The sequence below is a fragment of the Falco punctatus genome (genome assembly GCF_963210335.1).
Source record: "Falco punctatus genome assembly, chromosome: 7".
In the NCBI taxonomy this organism is placed as follows: domain Eukaryota; kingdom Metazoa; phylum Chordata; class Aves; order Falconiformes; family Falconidae; genus Falco; species Falco punctatus.
The window spans coordinates 31,552,794-31,571,097 of NC_137587.1; the positions used below are offsets into that span (position 1 = coordinate 31,552,794).

The window sequence follows — 18,304 nt, forward strand, 5'->3', positions numbered from 1 at the left end:
GTGTCAGGGGGAAGGTGCCCCAAGGCAGATGCTGTCCTGGGTCCCACCTCTTTGCTCACATCACCCTGAACAGAAACCCCAGGTTTCCCCAGCGGCACTGCCCTCCCCAAGTATACAAAACAGCAACAGCTACCGTGGTGCACGGCAGCGCTGCAGCGAGGCTCAGTCCCGCCACTTGCTGTGCTCAAGGAAACAGCAGCGTCACCTCAAGGGAGGAGTTCAGCTGCAGGAAGTTTTCTGACCCAAGTAAGTGATTTCCACACAAGGGAGGTGTAACAGCCCCGGCTCTGGGCGTGCACCCGTGCTACAGCCACAGAGCTGGGGGAAGCCAACCCGCACCCCTCTCCAGCGCGGTTGTGCTGTCTTCCCAAAGGCTCCCCGAGGGCAGAGGCACCCTCTTCTATAAAGCAAGCAGAGTTGGTAGGACTGTTAGCAAAATGAACAGAAAGCCTCCAACAATAAATGTTAGATTGAAGTCTAGTTTAGGAAGGTGCTCCTAAAACTCCTTTTCCTGGATGTGGGAAAGTACCAATAATTAACATTAAGACCATACAGGTGCTCTCTCCCCACACCCACCCCACTGGACAGCAGGACAGAACCCGCAGCATTTTGCTGTTGTACATCAAAGTGAAACTAAAGATCTGCTGGATAACACACTTCTGAACTCCGATTAATCTCTCTGAAGTAGCGAAGCAGTTGTTTTTATGAGAGATGTAATGAATATTCAGTTGATGCAGGATAACTGCAGCTCAGGGAGAGAATGGCGGGCGCTTAATGAGAGTCTTTGTCTAGCTGCTCTGCTGAGAAAATAAAACACTTCCTAGATGAAGGGCTAAGTCCTGCAGCCTTGACTATGAGTAATCCTATTGCCTTTAACAGTGGTACTGCTCAGGCAGTTAGTTCAGTGAGCTCTGGCTAGAGCTTATTTTCACCTTTCTGATAAAATTAGTGGTGGTTGTTCAAGCAGCTTGACTTCCTCTTCTTACACTGGTTTGTATCATACCCTTGATGTTCAAAGCGTTATTGTACACTTTTTTTTTTTCCCCAGAAGGAACAGCAAACCTTGCCAGTTTTAAGAGCCAGGACTGTTGGAGCACACCTTATAGCCTGTATTGAACTCCTCCTTTCCCCCCGGCTCATCAGTCACAGCAAGTTTGGAATAATGACAGCACAGCCAGTTCAGCCAGTAGGTCAGCAGGCAGCACCGCAGCAGCTGGCTGGTAACAGCTGGAAGAAGTTGCACAAGCACATTCTATACAAGCCATTTATTTGAAATGCCAACTATACGTAGGATAAAGTCAGTGTTACATGCTTCTCAGCAACAGTAGAAAAATAGAACCAGTGAAAACCTTTTTACAACTGTAATGGTACTCAAAAGAGAAATGTATTGTTTTACAATGCATCACACAAGACTAGAATTCAAGTTTGGAGGTACCTAAATAAAAATACTATTCTTTTAAAAAACACTATGTACAATTGAAGCGTAAACAAGTTTTACAAAGTACTGGTTATGCAGGTTGTAGAAAAAACACTTGCATAGGACATGAAGTCAGTTTTAAGAAAGTTTTCTGAGCCTTTAGCATTGAAGGCACTTGACTTTATACCAGTAACAACACAAGGACATGAAACAAAACCGTAACGTTGCCAAAGGCAGGGCTACCTTCTGGCAGTACAGATAATTACAGAAACCCCAAATACGGTTTCACAATTTTATCTCAGCTGTTCCTTGCGGTTGGCAGGGCTCAGCACCACCTCTGCCATAGAAGCATATAATTATTAGATAAAAGAACAGTGCCTCAAACAGCATGAGTATTCTTTAAAACAAACAAACAAAAATAAAAACCGACACCCCCCCCAATCCAAACCCCCCAAAACCCCCACCAAACCCCAACCAAAGAAACCCATAAGACAAACATTTGGGACATTCCAGGACCAAAACCCAAGGCTTACAAGTACAGGCGGCCACAGCCTTAACTTTCAGAAACAAAACTCCTCAAGAACAGGAAAAATACAACAAGAAACTGCCAATCAACACAGCAGTTATTAATACACAACTACAGTAACTCCGTGGAACAACAAAACATTTCAAATGAAGAATCTGTTTCAGGAATTAAGTTATTCATTCATATATTAAGGAAAAGAGGAGGGCGTCAGGGAAAGGGGAATAAGTTTTTGCATGTTGCCCACCAAATGAAAGTCTTGAGCTCTAACAGAAGGAGCATGAATCTTCCTCATTCAAAAAAACTTAATGTTCACACCTCTATCCTCAAGAAAAATACAGTCAGTAATGTTATCTCCATCAAATTCAAAGGAGGAAAAGATGTTAATTTCCAGCCTAATCAGAAAGTGCTTCATGTAAACAAGGAGCTTCTGCACCAAAGTTTCAGTAGACAGAGAACAAGAAGTAGCAGGTAGCACAGGTACATGTGTTCTGTGAGAGAGATGCAGTATGAACACTAGTTCTGAATAATGCTTCCATGAAGAATAAAGATGGTCTCCCTCCCCTCCCTCTGCACAGCCAACTAAGTAGGAAATCCTACGCTGGAGTACAAAAATACAGTTCCAGTAACTTGACCAATCCTTCTTTTCCACTTCAAATCGGCTGCCATTAGCTGCTTTCTTCTTCCCCACTCAAAATATACAAGTGAAAACACAGATTGTCTATACAGCCTGATTGTCTTTGTGGCCTCTGAAGGACTTTTATTTTGCACCTACTTTTAAACACTCTATTCTCTTTTTAATACTGCTCAGTTTCTGAGTCTTCAGAAGCAGTTTTGTATTCTGAAATGCAGACGCGTTCCCCAGAGGCATTCCTCACCAGCTTATTCCAAAACCAAAGCATTTCGCTATTTCCCTCAAGCCGCAACCTCAAAACTTCTGTCTTCATCAGGCACGTCCCCACAAGTTTCAAGCTTAAAAGTTACAGCTGTAGATTTCAGCCCCATCTCTGTTCCGGCACACAGTGCCGCATCAAACTACGGTAACTAAAATAGTTTTCTCGAAGTAACATCTATCGATTTTCAGTAAAAATAAATTATTCAGAATAGCAAGTCTTCTGAGGACAGCTATGACTTTTTAGTAATTAAGCTACCAACATACATATGATGCAAGGGCGGGCAGTTTCAGGGTTTTTGTGTGTGATGAAAGTTAATGCTTCTAGTGCTGGTGGAGCATGAGACCCAAGTAACCGGTTGGAGCTATGCCGCCCGACAGCACCCTGCCCAAACCTCCAGCAGAATCCCAGGGAGCCTCGGCCCCTAACCCACAGCAGCACCGCCCCCACCCCAGCACCTTCTTGCCTTTACCACCGCTCTACACTGCAGTCCCACGGAAATACTACAGATCGGTGACGAGGCCATGACCACCAAGCATCTTCACTGTGGTCAAAAAAAACCCCAACACAATACACCAACCAGATTGAAAAGGCTGACAGAGGGGAAAAAACCCCAACAAAACCGTCTCCCCACCCTCCCCCCCCCCCCCCCAAGACACATACATCACTGGCACACTTCAGCTAAGATTCTCCTCCAATCCTCCACGCCTTCCACGGCTGCACCTCAAAAGGAGTGCCTGCAGAGCTTACACAGGCTCAGGAGGCCTATAGACGTGGATGAAGGTGACATTAGGATTTATTGGTTCAAACACCCATATCTTCATTTATCGAGAAACTATCTGGTAATTTGGAAAGGCAGTATTCCATATTTATCAATAACATTGTGGTGGTGTTACCAGGCCTTGCATACTTTAATGAAACAGGTTAGGTAAGAATCTGCCATTACCTAAAAACTAAAAGTAAAGCTGCAAAATTTCTGTTCAAATAGTATTAAGCATTTTGAACTGCAGGAAACAACTCCGCATAACCTCCAAGCAGTCCTTAGGTCACACTTGGGATTAAAGTTTTCTACTGCAGGGAAATCCTTCATTCTGGAAACTGCATTTGAAAAATAAAACCAAAACAGGCCTTTATCACTACACTGCAGCAGCATCAGATCCCTACCCTAAATGCAATGAATCTGTAGTAAAAGCTGCATGGCAAGTATTAAGGATGCACTTAATTACAACCATTAACACCCAGTGCATTGCTTAACTGCAACCCAGTGGTAGGGAGCCAGCCCAGATCACTATCATCCCTTCTCCACATCACACTAATAGACGAACCTTATTTCCGTGTTTTAAAAAAGCAGTCGGGAAAGGGAAGTGTAATTCAAGAGTGCTAAAGCTTCGCACATTCCATGATGCTAGAGCAGTTACTCCTTCCTTTGATTTTGTTCACAGAACAGCTGCAATTACGAAGTCACCAACACTTCAGATCAGGTAAGAAACACCGGACAACGTCACTAAGAGTGAAGCCCTTTTTTAATGGCAGGCAGGAGAAAGCAAGGCAATGAGCAGTCACCTTGGCATCTCCGTTGGAGAGGGAACCCTCTCAAGTGGAGGGTTACCATTCAGGCAACAGCAAAAATACCATGCCTCATCTTCTTGACACTCCAGGATTTAGCATGAATCCTCAGCTCTGGTCTTCACTTACCCCCACATGTGGGTAGCTGGAAGAACAAGTTATTACTATTATTTTTAGAGTATTTCTAGATTGATTTCTGTATGGGCAAGTGAAGAATGCTAGTCTGTCTAATAAGTGCTTCTGTGTGATCATGGGAGTTCTCCATGGTCACAGCTGAACAGAGATCAGACTGTCAGATCCCAGTCAATTTCACTGGGATCTGGACTCCTGAATATCCCCCTGGACACTTAAAAACCCAAATATAATTCTTGAAGTGGGCTTGCTACATAAGGGGAAGACCAGCTGCCAGAACTTTTCAAACAAAACGTTAGACTGGATTCTTGCCATAGTTGTAAAAATCAGGAAGATTTTAGATCTAAACAAACTAACAAAAAAGTCTAACTAAAAATGTAGTATTTTGATGTGCTGTTCTTTGGAATTCCTATAATTAAAAAATAAACGTATTGTTACTATCTCATAAGAAAATACATTTCATAATGTGCAACCCAATGCACATAGGGAATTGGTAGGTGAAAGGGAAAATGCAAAAGTATGAAAATACACTCCTTTAAATGTGACAATAAAGTTTAACATATTAGTACAAAACTAATACACTAAAATAGATGTACAGGTGCAAAAGGCTACTAGGTTGTAGAAAAAAGGTACCAGCTTTTTTTTTAAAAGGCTTAATTAAATTTGCTCCAAAAAAATTCCCACAAATTAAAACCAGAAGCAGCATTACAAACAGATAACATGCTGTCTCTAATGAAGCAATGTATGTACAAAAGAAGTGAGTGAAGATGAATTAATCTGCTGGCATGAATGAATTTGTCTGACAGAAGTCAGGCCAAAAGCTGCAAAGAATGGGATGTTTACGACTCTTAGGCACAGAGAAATAGTGGAGGTTGCTTTCATAGGGCGGATTTTTTATACAGGAAGTCTGGTTTGTTCGGAGACCTCCTTCCTCTGCTTACTGCATCTTCCCTTTCCAAATCTGCATTTCTCTGTGCTCCATGTTCCAAAGGCTCATCATCCACCAGTCTCCTACTGGGTCTCTCTTCTTGCGTTTCAGAGGCGTATGCAGAGAGCGAAGGTCTGTTGGAGGTCAGCCCATAGGTTAAATCTGTTTCCATTTTTGTTCTTCCCCTGATGTGAACTGGGCCATTCCCAGCATTTTCCTGGGCAGCCAATGCCAAGTCCAGTCGCTGGGGAGGTTGTTCTAAGACATCGAGGTGTATTGGCTCATTCTTTTGTCTATGTTGATGCCCATCCTGGGAGAGCAGGTATTCCCTCCTAGAATCCTCTTGCTTTTTAGGAGATATCTGGGAGGGCAGATAGGCTGACTTTAAGCCACTTGGTGATGCCTTGTGGCTATACAGATCTGGGCCAAAATATATGCCTTGTGAAGGCGAAGGACTGTGCCTGTTGGGTGCTGGAGTGGAGGGTCTGCATGCAGCATTAGAGAAGTCATAGAAGTCGGGATATTCCTGCTGATTTTCTCGAGCATCTATTTTTTGCTCTATTGCATGTTTCTTTCGAGAAGTGGGCATGTGTCTGTTCTGAATACATGAAATGTGCTGGGGTGGGCCGGGCCCTACCTCTGTAACCGTCTGGCTTAATTCTGTGTCGACAGTGAGCTCTGGCAATCTTCTGTCTTTTAAAGACATTGCTGACACACCCATTGCGATATCTGGCATCAGTTCATTTAGCAAGGGCTGAGTACACTGCAAGAGAAAATAAATTGTTCCATGGAAAGACAGCAAAAGCTAAACACAAATCTTATTTAGGATAGTTTCTGTAATTCAAACCGACATTCTCCTAATCTACTTTGCCTAGACCAACTTCAACCTGCAAGTTTCCTACGCTGTTTAAAGAACACATGCATCCTCCAACCTCCACCTTCCTGCTAGCTTAATACTATTTCTTTCATTCACGAAGCTGTTGTCCACAATAACAGCTCCTTCTTAAACACATCTTGTCTTGAACACGCAGTAAATGGCAATGTACTGTTAAACCCTGAAAAGGTAAGCCAGCTGTAAGCCACCCGCAAGTATCAAACTAAATAAGGTACTCCGTGCAGAACCTAACAAATGGTTTGTTACAGCACAGAGTTCCAGCGCAGGGAAGCCACAAAACATGTACTTCATCACTATAGACGCAACCCTTCTCCTTGCATTTCGTATTTTTAAGTAAGTTAACAGCAGGCACGTGTGTGTGTGTGTGTGTGTGTGTGTGTGTATGCGTGACAGCCTCAGGGCTTGTGGGGGGGCATCAGTTACAGTGCTGACTAGATCCTCAGAGCGCACGGAAGCTGCTGCATGGCATTCTCGCCTACACCTATAAGCAGTCCTGCAATATGACAGGCACGTTTCAGTCTTCCAGACAGAAGAGTTAAAATTTCTACTTGCACTTATTTCTAATGAAAGCGATTTTAGTAATCATTCGTTACTAGTAGCTCACAAATTGAAGAATACAGAAGAAAAATATCATCCATATAAAGTCTAAGCTTCTCCTTGATTATTTTTTTTACAGAAACATTCTAGCAGAAACATTTCTAATGTGAAGATCACTGTACAGTTTCCTTAGTGAAGTCAGTATTGATCCAGAGACAGACACGCTACAAACTCCACTCTAGAATAAGCAAGGGCAAATAATTCTGATTTATATCTTTTAACCTAATCTTTTAAAACTTTAGGTTTCATTTTAGGTTAGAAGTTAAATCTTTTAACCTAAAATATAAAAAGGAGTACAACATGTTTAGGACAACTGCTAAAGAAAAAGAATATCCATGTTTTCCATTCAGAATTCCAGATCAAATCTGCATCCAAAGAGCAGGTTTTCACTAGGACAACTGTGTACTGAAACAGTTTTTTCACTGCAGAAATAAAATAACAAAATCTTTGTTTAGCATTTCATGTACTTCACAAAGCTATGTCTTTATCCAGTACATTATAAGTTCATTGTTTTTATTGCATCATATTGTAGTTCAGCAACTATGATGACTGCCTAAGTGCTGTAATGAGCCTCTTTGTATTTACAATTTCTGCCTGCCAAAGGCCTTCACATTCTCCATAGGCTCCCTTTTGTGATGAAAATTTACTAAATTGATTACTGCTTATGAAAAAGCCTTTGTCTTTAATTAGGGATTGCTTAACTTGGACAGTGAGCTTAGGGAGCTCAAGGACAACCTTAATGAGCAGGTGGTGTTTGTCTTGAGCTCCTGAACAAGCAAGACATGAGCAGGAACATCCAGCCAATAAATGCTGTGTGCAGCTATGTCATGACAGTAATTCCACCATGCTCGGGTGTCTGGCCAACATCCCTGACACGTGTGAATCTTATGAATAATGAGATAGTGCACACCTGCACTTCACCTAAACTTAAAAAAGTTTGCATACAGTAGGTGTGTAAACTATGTTTGTTTTTCACTGAGTATAAAGGCGGGCAAGCTCCGGGACTGGGCCAGAAGCCTCACCTATGGGTGGATGCATTGTGTAAGAATTTTCCCAGTTACTGAGAGACTCCTGGTGCTGGCTGCAATGGGGATTCCCAGTCAAAGTGTGGGCCTGGATGATGTTAAGGTGGTAGTTGGTGATGTTTCCTTTCCTTAGTCTCTGTAACGCTTTGCAGTAATGATCAGATGCTTCACTTCTATTGCTCTTTTATCATATTGTGCATAATAACTACTAGTTTCCTTTTATCATATTGCATACTATTTTTCCTTTATAGTGTAATATAATAAACTGCATTTATTCTTACATTTGATTTGGAATTCATTTTTGCTTGGTATCCAGTCAATCAGCAAAACACCTTTATATACATCTGTTTACATCAGGACTGCTTACCTGTGAATATCCAGGCTATCATCGCTATTTCTACCCATGAATTATAGCATGCAGTCCACACAACTTATGCTTTGTTTTAATGTAGAACAGCCTACATTATTTCAGAAGATTCATTAGTCCCACGTGCCCCTCCAAAACGCTCCTGCCTCTGCAACATTCATTCTCCCAGGGCTTAGGAATGCAGAATGCTGACAGCCAGTTTGGTAGTTAATTCTTCTCCTAACCAACAACGATGCTCTTTTATTTGACAAAGCCAAGTTACTTCGTTGGAATCAAGTAGATTCTCTCTAGCTCCTCTCTATAAGCCACTCTGAGTGGCCAGGGATAGGGAGGAGAAGTCATAATACTTACTACTTGCTTCTCAGCTGCCATCACTGCCGCTGCTACAGCCACCGTTTGTCTCCCCAGACCCGTAGTATTAGTGCAATCAGGAGGTGCTGCTTTAACACTGGGCAAGTAGACAGGCGGTGCAGCTTTGGGAGCGGTTCGGGAGTGGAACAGTGAGTGATTACACGGGTAAGAAAAGGAACGGGAGGGATGTTGACTTGGCACCCTTTGTTTCCAGCCCACTTTGAATTGGTTATGAATAGGAGTTGCTGGTGGGTGGTATGGAGGTGGAGGAGGGGGCAATGGTGGATGAAAGGCCACAAAAGAGTCTAGTTCTGTAAACATGGTTTCTGCAGTGGGAGTGCTGTTAATGCGACATCGTCCAGACTGTCTCATTGTCAGGAGTGGGCTTTCGTCCCCAAATCGCTCATCAGGAAAGAATTTGTGAGGATTCTGCAAAGGAAAAAAACCTCAGCATATAACAAAACAAAGTACAAAGTCATCTAGAAAAATCTCCTAAACTAACACACAATGGAACTAGAAATCTGACCGTCCTCTAACAGGCTAGTTGGGCCATCTAAAGCCTCACCACCACTTGTGGTGGTTACAGCTGTCACTGAATAAAGATTTTTTTAAATATATTTTTTTAAAACAAGAAAAGAAGCATCAGATTCTGTGTGACTAAGTTTACCAACAAATGCATTTGCTTTAACAGCGTACAAACAGAAATGGGATTTCCAAATTCCCAGTCCCGATATGTACTATGCAGATCTACTGTATTAGTTAGGACCCTTTCTCCTCTGATTCAAGAATAAATCACAATCTAAATTTCTAGTTATGGTTTGACTATTCTCATCAACTGCCCCTTTGGAGGTTTTTTTTTTTGCCTCCAAAATCTGTGGCAGTAGTAGCACCCTGAATGGAGACAGCTCTTGAGAAAAATATTTATACACTGCCCTTACACATTTATTAAAATCACATAAATTAAACACAACAGTCTCACTGTGATTTGCACCTGGACAGTTCTGAAGTTATGCAGGCATGTCAAAGCATTTTTGTGCCTGCATGTGCACATACAAAGTGGTTCTCTCACTGCAGTTACACATTCAAGTCAATTCAAAAGCAGAACAGTATCAAAGCATCTATGGTCTTACAGAGCAATTTTTCATACCTGCAGAAGTTCAGCAGCAGCATCAGAAAGTCCGAATTCCCGCAGCACACGAATCTGAATCTCATAACTGACTGTGGCGCCTTCTCCACAATTAAGAGCATATGCTCTCTGCACCTGCTCTGTATGACGCAGCTCCTGCAGCCGTTTGATCATCTCTTTTACAACAAGGAGATTAGGAACTGGAGGGATAACAGAATGGAATGGGGATAACAGAGATTACTTTTGGAAAGGTGAGACAGTAAATTTGATTGCAATAGTTAGATTTCACTCTGAAAGAAAAAAAAATCTAACATCAGGCTGATTTTTTTATTATTATTTTTTTTTTTAAAAAGCATTATGCCAAGAGCAGTTCAACTTACACATATTCCTTGGAGCATCATTAAGCCACATGGGATAACATATCATACAAATGGTAAACGCATATATCATTTTTCCAGCTTCTGCTAGAATAAGCTGCAAATACAGCCTTCTTTGTAAACCCTTCATGATGCAGGAATGTAATGATATGAGGTAGGGACAGGATATCTTAAATAAAACAGAATGTTCCCTTATGAATTCTGTGTGCCAAGAATTCATTGATTTTTTTGGCATACTTCTTGTGGAATTCTATAATCACAAGACCATAATACCAGTATATAAATACAGAAAGAGCATTCTAAAAAAAAAATTACACAAACTTTAAGCCAACATAAACCTGTTAAAATTACGTTGGTTTATGCTGCCATATTGAAATAATTTTTTAAAAAAAGCTTTCCAAAAGGAAATAATGTATAATTTGGGGTATTCATCCTGTTGCAAAACTTCCTCATGTCACTTCTTGCTGCTATTTGATGATGAATGATATTTCTTTGTGGTCTTTCTGTCCTCAGGAAAATGCACGTATCATGAGAGAAGACAAATCCAGATCTCTGAATACCTGAGTCCTGGCATCTGATCCTTTTTTAGTGTTTTTTTTACACTTTACAAGTGTAACATATTACCATGACCACATGTCCGTAATGAAAGCTCATGGAAGTTAAATGGATCAGACAGCAAGAACAATGTGAAAATACATTCGTTAAAGAGAAGGAGAAAACCCAACACCATGCAACTACAACCGGTCCCAATTTCACAAAGTTTACATTGGTACATGAAGAATAATTATAAGTAGTGCAAAATATCCCCCCTACAAACTGAGTTCTTTTACTGGGGGGGGAACAACCCTATCCAGAGTTCAAGGCTTGGAAATAAGTCCTCCACACTACCCTCCACACACCTCAGTTGTTTGAAAAATCCTGATTTAGCAGTCAGACGTTTAGCTACAACCAGCATTTTGCTAACACTGAAAAAAAGAAGTTTGAAGCAGTCTCCAAAAAAAAGATCTAAGTTTTTTAATGAAAAAGCATTGTCTTCTCAAACACAGGTTTATTTCTGTTTTTTTACTATCACTCATGTGAGACACATGGAAGAGAGATTACATATATAAAACCAATAAAATTCTCTCAAGTCAGTTGCATGATTTCTTATTCAAACCAAAACCAGAAAATGCTTAAAAAACCCAATTACCCACAGAACCTGGCCTCGAAGTAGAGCAGACTTCAGCAGAGGCTGAACTCAGCTTACAATAGTGTTGCAAGAGCAGCACAAAGACACGCTGCCGACAGCATTTACGCAAATATAGTCCACAGGCAGTGAACAGATGCAGGACACCTAAGCTGTAAGCACCCCTGTTCCAAGAGCCTAACCTACGGGGCGCAGGGGCAATGTCGCCTAGCTCTCCCTCCAGCAGTTCCTGGGCTCCACCTATGCTTTGGGATGGATTCCCATACCAGTTAAGGTTTGGTATATGGCTGAATCTCCTCAAATTAATTGGGCTTCTAGCACAAGGCACTGGCAAAATAATTCCTTTGCTCAATTACAGAACTCAGTAAAGCAGGAGGTTATCGGGACCTCCTTGACCTGACCCAGTATGGCAATTTAAAAGGGCTGAACACAGCGCTCCATCCAAGACCGATTACTTCACAAGGCTTGTGGCACAGGTTTTTTTTGTATTTTAGCATGATGGTTGCTCTTTATGGAATTGTGTTATGTTGACTTTCAGCCTTTTCTCCACAGAGCTTCCCTCAGCCACAGCTGTGTATGCACAGAGCTGGCTACACTTCCATCTGCACAACGTTTCCGACTTTCTTCACTGTATTTAAATTTAATCTTGGTCATTTAGCTATCTAATCCTGGCCTCCAAAACATCCACTGGCTCTCCCAACTTGTCATCAGCTGCAAGTTTTGCCAGTGTATTATCTCTGCAAGCCAAGTATTAATCGGACAGGGAAAAGGAGCAGGGAGGAAGAGCTCGATGCTTTTGGAATCCCACCAGATACATTCTTCCAGTTTGACACCAAAAGATCAAACACATAAGTGACAAAATATATTACAGTAGTTTTTTATTTCCCTGGCTTGCCTATAGCAAATGTCACACCAAGTATCCTGTAGTCAAGAGAGACCATATCTACTTCCACCTATAAAAACTTACTCTGACACACAAGGAATGAAGTTGGTTTGAATTCAAAGCTAAAGCGCATTTGGTGAACTGAAAATATCTATTTTGAGTGACTACTTCCAGTATTTTTCTGGAAAACTGAGTTGAGCTGACTGCCCTACAAGTTATATTCCCCTACTTTTTGTTTTTAAAAGAAATCAGTGTTTTGCTATTTTCCAGCCTTTCAGATCTTACCCATCTTGGGTGACTGGTTGTAGAAAACCGAGAACTGCTCTCAGAACGGAGCACCAGACTCCGGCAAGCGTTCTACAGTAAGTTTAACCAGTGCAAGGTTTTTCAAATTGCTGATCTGAAGCAGGTTAAAATACTACCCCCTCCCGTAGTTTGTTTTCTAACTGCCTACTATGCCATCCAAATATAACGTCTTCAGAGTAGACAAAAGCAAAAGGGACTACTGTTGGGTGGGAAGAAACCCAAACAGTGCAGTTCTGAGGAAATCATACCACTCAGTAATTCACATTCACCCTCCCTGACCCCAAACCCCCACGCATCCACACGGGAGCAACTGGCATTGCAAGCCATCTAGGAGCCTTACCTGGGATCTCATTGGCTATAACTGAAGGAGGACTGGACTGGTTAGTGCTAACTTGCTGGTGGGTAATCATATGACAGCACTGCGGCACCGCGTTGTTTACCATGTAAAGGGTGTCGGGCACATTGGACATTCGGACCATCCGCAAACGAACGAGATCAGTTTGTTCCACCATCATCTCATCCAGTACCGACTGCAACGACAGCCATTAGAGCCCTCATGAAGGCACAGCGCGCACACCCACCAGGACCTGCTGCAAACAGTCCCGAGGCCACAAGTCTAGCAATGTCTAAGCCGTAACTTTGCAGATACTGTTTGGGACCTGGAATTTTCCTCCGCATTTTCTATTCCATTTTCCAGTCATGATCAGAGTTGAGTTTCAGAGCTAAGAGCAGACAGGTGAATAAAGTTTGGGAAGGTTGCTTTGTTTATTTTGTACCCGTCAGATTAGGAGTAACCTTCTCAAGGCTAGACCCTCTGGACTCCGTCTCACACAATTACTGCCTATAGGTCTCAACTCTCCACGCCGCTGAGGCGGCACTAGTCTGAAAATGAAGTGGTTTTCCCTCAGACATCTTAATGAATAGAAAGGGATTTATGCATACCCTTTAAAGATTTTCATTGAATGTTAAATGGATTTATATCAAAAAAATGGGAGGCTAAAATGTAAAAGAGTAAAAAAAATAATATCAGAAATCACTCTTCCATAATTTTTCATTTCACAATAATTAAACTGTGAATAGGAGTATAGTTACCAGATAGTAAGTATGACAGTCCTTCCTCTAAGGTTAAACAGCTAATGATGTTTTCAAAAACATTAACAGCATAACATGAAACTAACAGAAATGATTCCTGACAGAGGGGAAAAAAATTTAGAATGCACTTTTTGATTTAGGGTAACTACTAAAGCACTTCCATACTATATACCTGAAAACTAAGACAGTCAAACCTTTTCTTACATGTTCTTTAACGTATTTTTGTTAGTTTTAACTATCCAAGATACAAAGATAAAATTTTAACTGGCTAGCCTTCCTTTGCTACTTGAGTGCCACCTGGTGTTCCCTAACCTTTGTGCCCAAAAATTCAAAGTAGTTTTGTTTCTCCACTCCCCTCAAAGAGGATGTCAACAACAACTCACACCCTTAGAAAATAATTTTCTTTCTTAGGCACAGGGAAAAAGCTCTGAATTCAGGAGAGCAGTGTTCAGAGTTTGCAGACAGTGTGGATGTGCACAGCTTCACCTAATCCTCTTACTCTGCCGTCACCTGCACTGCTGGGGCTCACGAGCTATCGGCTCATCGGAGTTGCCTTAAGTGGCAGCGCATTAGTTAGCGAACCACAAGGCTCCCATTCTGTCAAACACAATATGGCACGTTTCAGCCTCACACAGAGCCATCTCCACCCTGTCACCAAACGTCACCATCAGAGATGCTGCAAGATCTTCCGTTTGGCAGTCCTCATGCAAGATATTCAATAGGGAAGCTACTGCCTGAGTGGACACAGAGGACTTCAGTCAAACTGGGATACAAGATACTTATTCCATTTTGCGGAGGATCGAAAGAATTTTGGTTCTGTTTGATTCAAACAAGAAGATGAAGCATCAGAGTCCTCTGCCGAGTGGAATAGTAGTTCTCTACCCAGCTCTGGTGGGAGCTGGGGAGCCTGAAAGACCTGGCACCAAGGTTGCTGACTAGCTGCAAACTGGGACTCTCAGGCTCTCACCTTGCCATCCGCCTGCCAGGAGTGCTGCCGAGGAGCTGGGCCGGCAAACTGGCTGGAAACCAGGGAGGTTTCCCTCAGAACGCTGCTTTGTTTCCGGTGGAATTTCATCAAGATCTGTCTCGCAAACATTTCAATTTCGACAAAAAAAAATTTTGTTGAAATTTTTCTGACCAGTTCTAGAGACTTGAGCCTGATGATCAATCTTGTAAGTCTTGTTAAATTGAAAATGTTAGTATTTTAGGCCAGTACATGCAAAGAAAGACAAAACATACCAAAATCTTTCCCTGTTTACAGAACCCCCTGCTGACTCCAATTTAACAATAATCAAGTGTTGTTAATTATTATTACCTTAGCCTCCTCCACATAGGGCGAGAACAGTCTTGGCCGTACATATATTCCAGCATTTTTTTGCCGCAGCCAGGCATTTGACTTTCCACCTTCTGATGTTGGTAGCATGTCTGAAGGAGGAGTACTAATCAGGCTTCTCTTCATCTTCAAGAATTAAGAAAGAGTTTTACGTTTTTTTTAAATAAAAATATGGGGAACACTTGCATGAATTGCATTTCTTACACTGAATCCTTATACCACTGATTTTTCTTTAGCCTTCTGATAGATTTAAAAAAACAGAAAACTTAACCAGGAAGTTACACACATATTACTCAGAAGTAACATTTTAGGAGCTAACCATTAAAAAAATAAAGTTAACCTGAACATTGTAGAATCTGAAGTATAAAGACCTCAGAGATAGTATTTGTATGAGAGTACTGACTTACAGCATCACTCAGTACTTCACTGTTCATGGGTAAGATGTGCTCAATGCGGACAAATGGTAAAAGTGGAGACAGGATCTCTCTCAGCTCCTCAATGTCAAGATCTCTCCTCTTCACACCTCTTTTGTTCACACTGTGAGCAGTACCACTGAGTAAATTAGGCTCTTTGGGAAGAAACAAGAAATACTGAGTTTACATCAGAAAGTTTAAATAGGAAAGCAGGAGTAATAGGAAGTTATAGAAAAGGACAAAACATTTTGATTTTAAGTCAACAGTGCTTATCAGCATTGTTCTACAAAACTATTTCATGCCTTAAAATCTGATATGAAGCATCCACAAAGACAGGTTCAGTTTATATGAGCATAGGTCATTTGCACAGCTGTTAGTTTCAAAGTAAGCCAGGGAGAAAGTACAAAAATACTGTTTGGGGTTAAGATTTATACAAGTCTACCAAGAGCTATGCTATGAAAACATTTGTACCTCCCTGCTAGCGGTTCCCCCAAAGACTCCCTCCTGCAGCTCCTCTCCATTTCACCAGCACTTTTCAGAGACTTATCTTCTACAAATTAATCTACAAGTTACGCTAGCCTCCTTGTATAACCCACCTTAGTAACGACTGTATCAAGGCAATTCAAATTGCTCTTATGGTCACAGGATACCTGTTTGTGCCAAGAGCTGGTATCTTCCTAGAGATTTCAAGATGACAATGTATGACACACACAGGTCATTCTCCCTCCCCAGTTAACTAGCTCCACCTGTATTTTAGGTATTGTGCTCAACCTGGATTCGCCTAGCCTGACAGGTTACCTCAAAGAGTAACACATAACCATTCTCCCTTCAGTACAGGCAGCTCACGTTTCAGCCAGAGCCCATTACTATTTCTAATGCCTTCTGATATTTGGCTGACACTGCCCCGTATTTAATGCTGAAAAGTCAAGAACATCACTGAGGAATTTAGACCGAATAACTAGACTAAATTTAGGCCTAACCTGACAGAACTTGGTGTAAGTCTTATTTATGTTTTTGTTAATATTATGTTACCTGATGATCCCAGGAAAGAGAATTGAGCCTTTTACTTAAACATCACAGACCAGGAAGCTGCGCAATTAGTCCAGGTAAACAGCATCTCCCCCAGTCCCCGTCTGTTACTGTTTAATTGGCTCCATTACATTCCAATGTGCCCAAGACAAACACTTAAAAAATACTTACTGTGCCACTAAAAGCACGTATTTTAACTGACTTTGTTGCATCTCATACATGTCCATGACAAAGCAGTTACATTGCAAGCAGTAACAGTGGATTTTAAAAACATGTCCAGCCCTCCAAAGACAGTAGCTACACCAGCACTGCTCTGTTTTCACACTGGCAGATTCTTCCCTTTCTGTTCCTCTATTGTACTATCTGACTGACACTTCATGGTGGAGATTAACTACAAGCTACTTGCATTTGTTACTTGGGAAGTATATAATCTGCTTCCCACATCCAACACACGTGAGATTGCTACAGTGGTAGTAAATACAAGGGCAATAACATGCATCTGAGCTAATAAAACACATTTACATCTGCTTGAGGAAAAACACTGACACCACTTGATGGCTTGTTTCTCACTACCACAGATTTCTGTGGAAGAAACATACTCAAACTGAAGAAGTGAAAGGCTGACACAGTAAACTAAGGAGAAGATTACTGCGAGAAGCCTGCACGAGCACAGAAAAGTAGAAGATACTGCAGGGTTTTTTAATTTGATGGATTAGTTACCAAGGAAAATGGTTCTGAGAGAACAGGACATCAACCAGACTTAAAAATCAAGACAATCTTAGAGGCTGAGAGGACCTCTAGAAGTTTGGTCCAGCCACAACCACTGCCTTCTCCTCACACCTCCCAAGGCAGGGTAAAGAAGGTTGCCCATAAACACATCCAGTTGGATTTTGAACACCTTCAAGGACAGTGACCCCATAAATACTCTGGGCAACCTGTTCCAGTGTCTGACCATCTTCAGTTTCTTATGTTTAAACAGACTTCACCGTATTTCAGTTAATGCCTCATTGCCTCTCATCCTATCCTGGATGCCAAGAGAAGAGTGCGGCTCTATTTCTTTTTGCTTCCTGTCATTAGATATTTATAGGCATTGTTAAGATCCCCCCTATGCCTTTTTTTCTTGAAGCTAAACAATCCCAGTTCCCTCAGAACGTCCATGTTTTCATTTTATAGAGAACAAAAGCTGGGGGAAAAGTGCGTTTGTTCAGTTTTGACCATACTATGAACAAGGTAAATTATATCTCCTTAAGTTACAGATTACCCACAAAAGAACTTCCACACATCATGGTTTATATAGTTTAGTACGGTGTGGCTTAAAGGATCCTTACCTCGATCTGCTATTCTCTTCATCAACTGGTGTTCTCCCCATTTAATCAGATATTTAAGAATATCTTGTTCACTTGCCTGTTAGAAAGAGAAAGTCAGCAATCTGTCTATGCTTAGCTTAATGTCACACACACACACAAAAATATATCCAAAACCAAGCATCACATACACAGGTCTTTTAAAGCTATAAAGAAATACAACTGTACCAAGAGTGAAGCAAGTACTTTATGATCTGCTATACCTTTTCCTCCAAATATTTTAAGGTAGTACTACTGATATATCACCACTATGACTTACAGATTCATGTCACTTATTGAATCCCTAGAAAGAAGAAGAAAAATTTTTCTACAGAAGGAAAAAATTTGTCTAACATGAAAACATACAGGTATTGAATTTGAATAATTAAAGTTAATTAAAAAGAGGAAGATCTTACACTTTTTTTTGATCTTTTGTTTAACACTACAGATTCAGCATCTGCACAGCCTGGGAACTATGAAAATAAACCAACCAACTAAATTATAGTCTAGGTAAAGAGAAAT

The 18,304-nt window shown here is 41.3% G+C and overlaps 1 protein-coding gene across 5 annotated transcripts in view; it reads right to left on the reverse strand.

Moving 5' to 3' along the window:
* Positions 1–1,250: 1,250 nt before the first annotated feature.
* The window catches only part of BTBD7 (BTB domain containing 7), a 55,018-nt gene continuing 37,964 nt past the window's right edge, over positions 1,251–18,304 (reverse strand). For 4 of the 5 annotated variants that reach the window (XM_080396238.1, XM_080396239.1, XM_080396241.1 and 1 more), the window contains 8 exons: positions 17,768–17,843; positions 15,405–15,565; positions 14,980–15,123; positions 14,632–14,745; positions 12,913–13,102; positions 9,842–10,020; positions 8,695–9,123; positions 1,251–6,222 (listed from right to left, as the gene is read on the reverse strand). In XM_080396238.1, coding sequence (XP_080252364.1) covers positions 5,410–6,222; positions 8,695–9,123; positions 9,842–10,020; positions 12,913–13,102; positions 14,632–14,745; positions 14,980–15,123; positions 15,405–15,565; positions 17,768–17,843 — 2,106 coding nt within the window. In that variant the 3' untranslated portion in view covers positions 1,251–5,409. The remainder of the gene's footprint in view (positions 6,223–8,694; positions 9,124–9,841; positions 10,021–12,912; positions 13,103–14,631; positions 14,746–14,979; positions 15,124–15,404; positions 15,566–17,767; positions 17,844–18,304) is intronic. The other variant, XM_080396242.1, reaches the window with a different exon arrangement.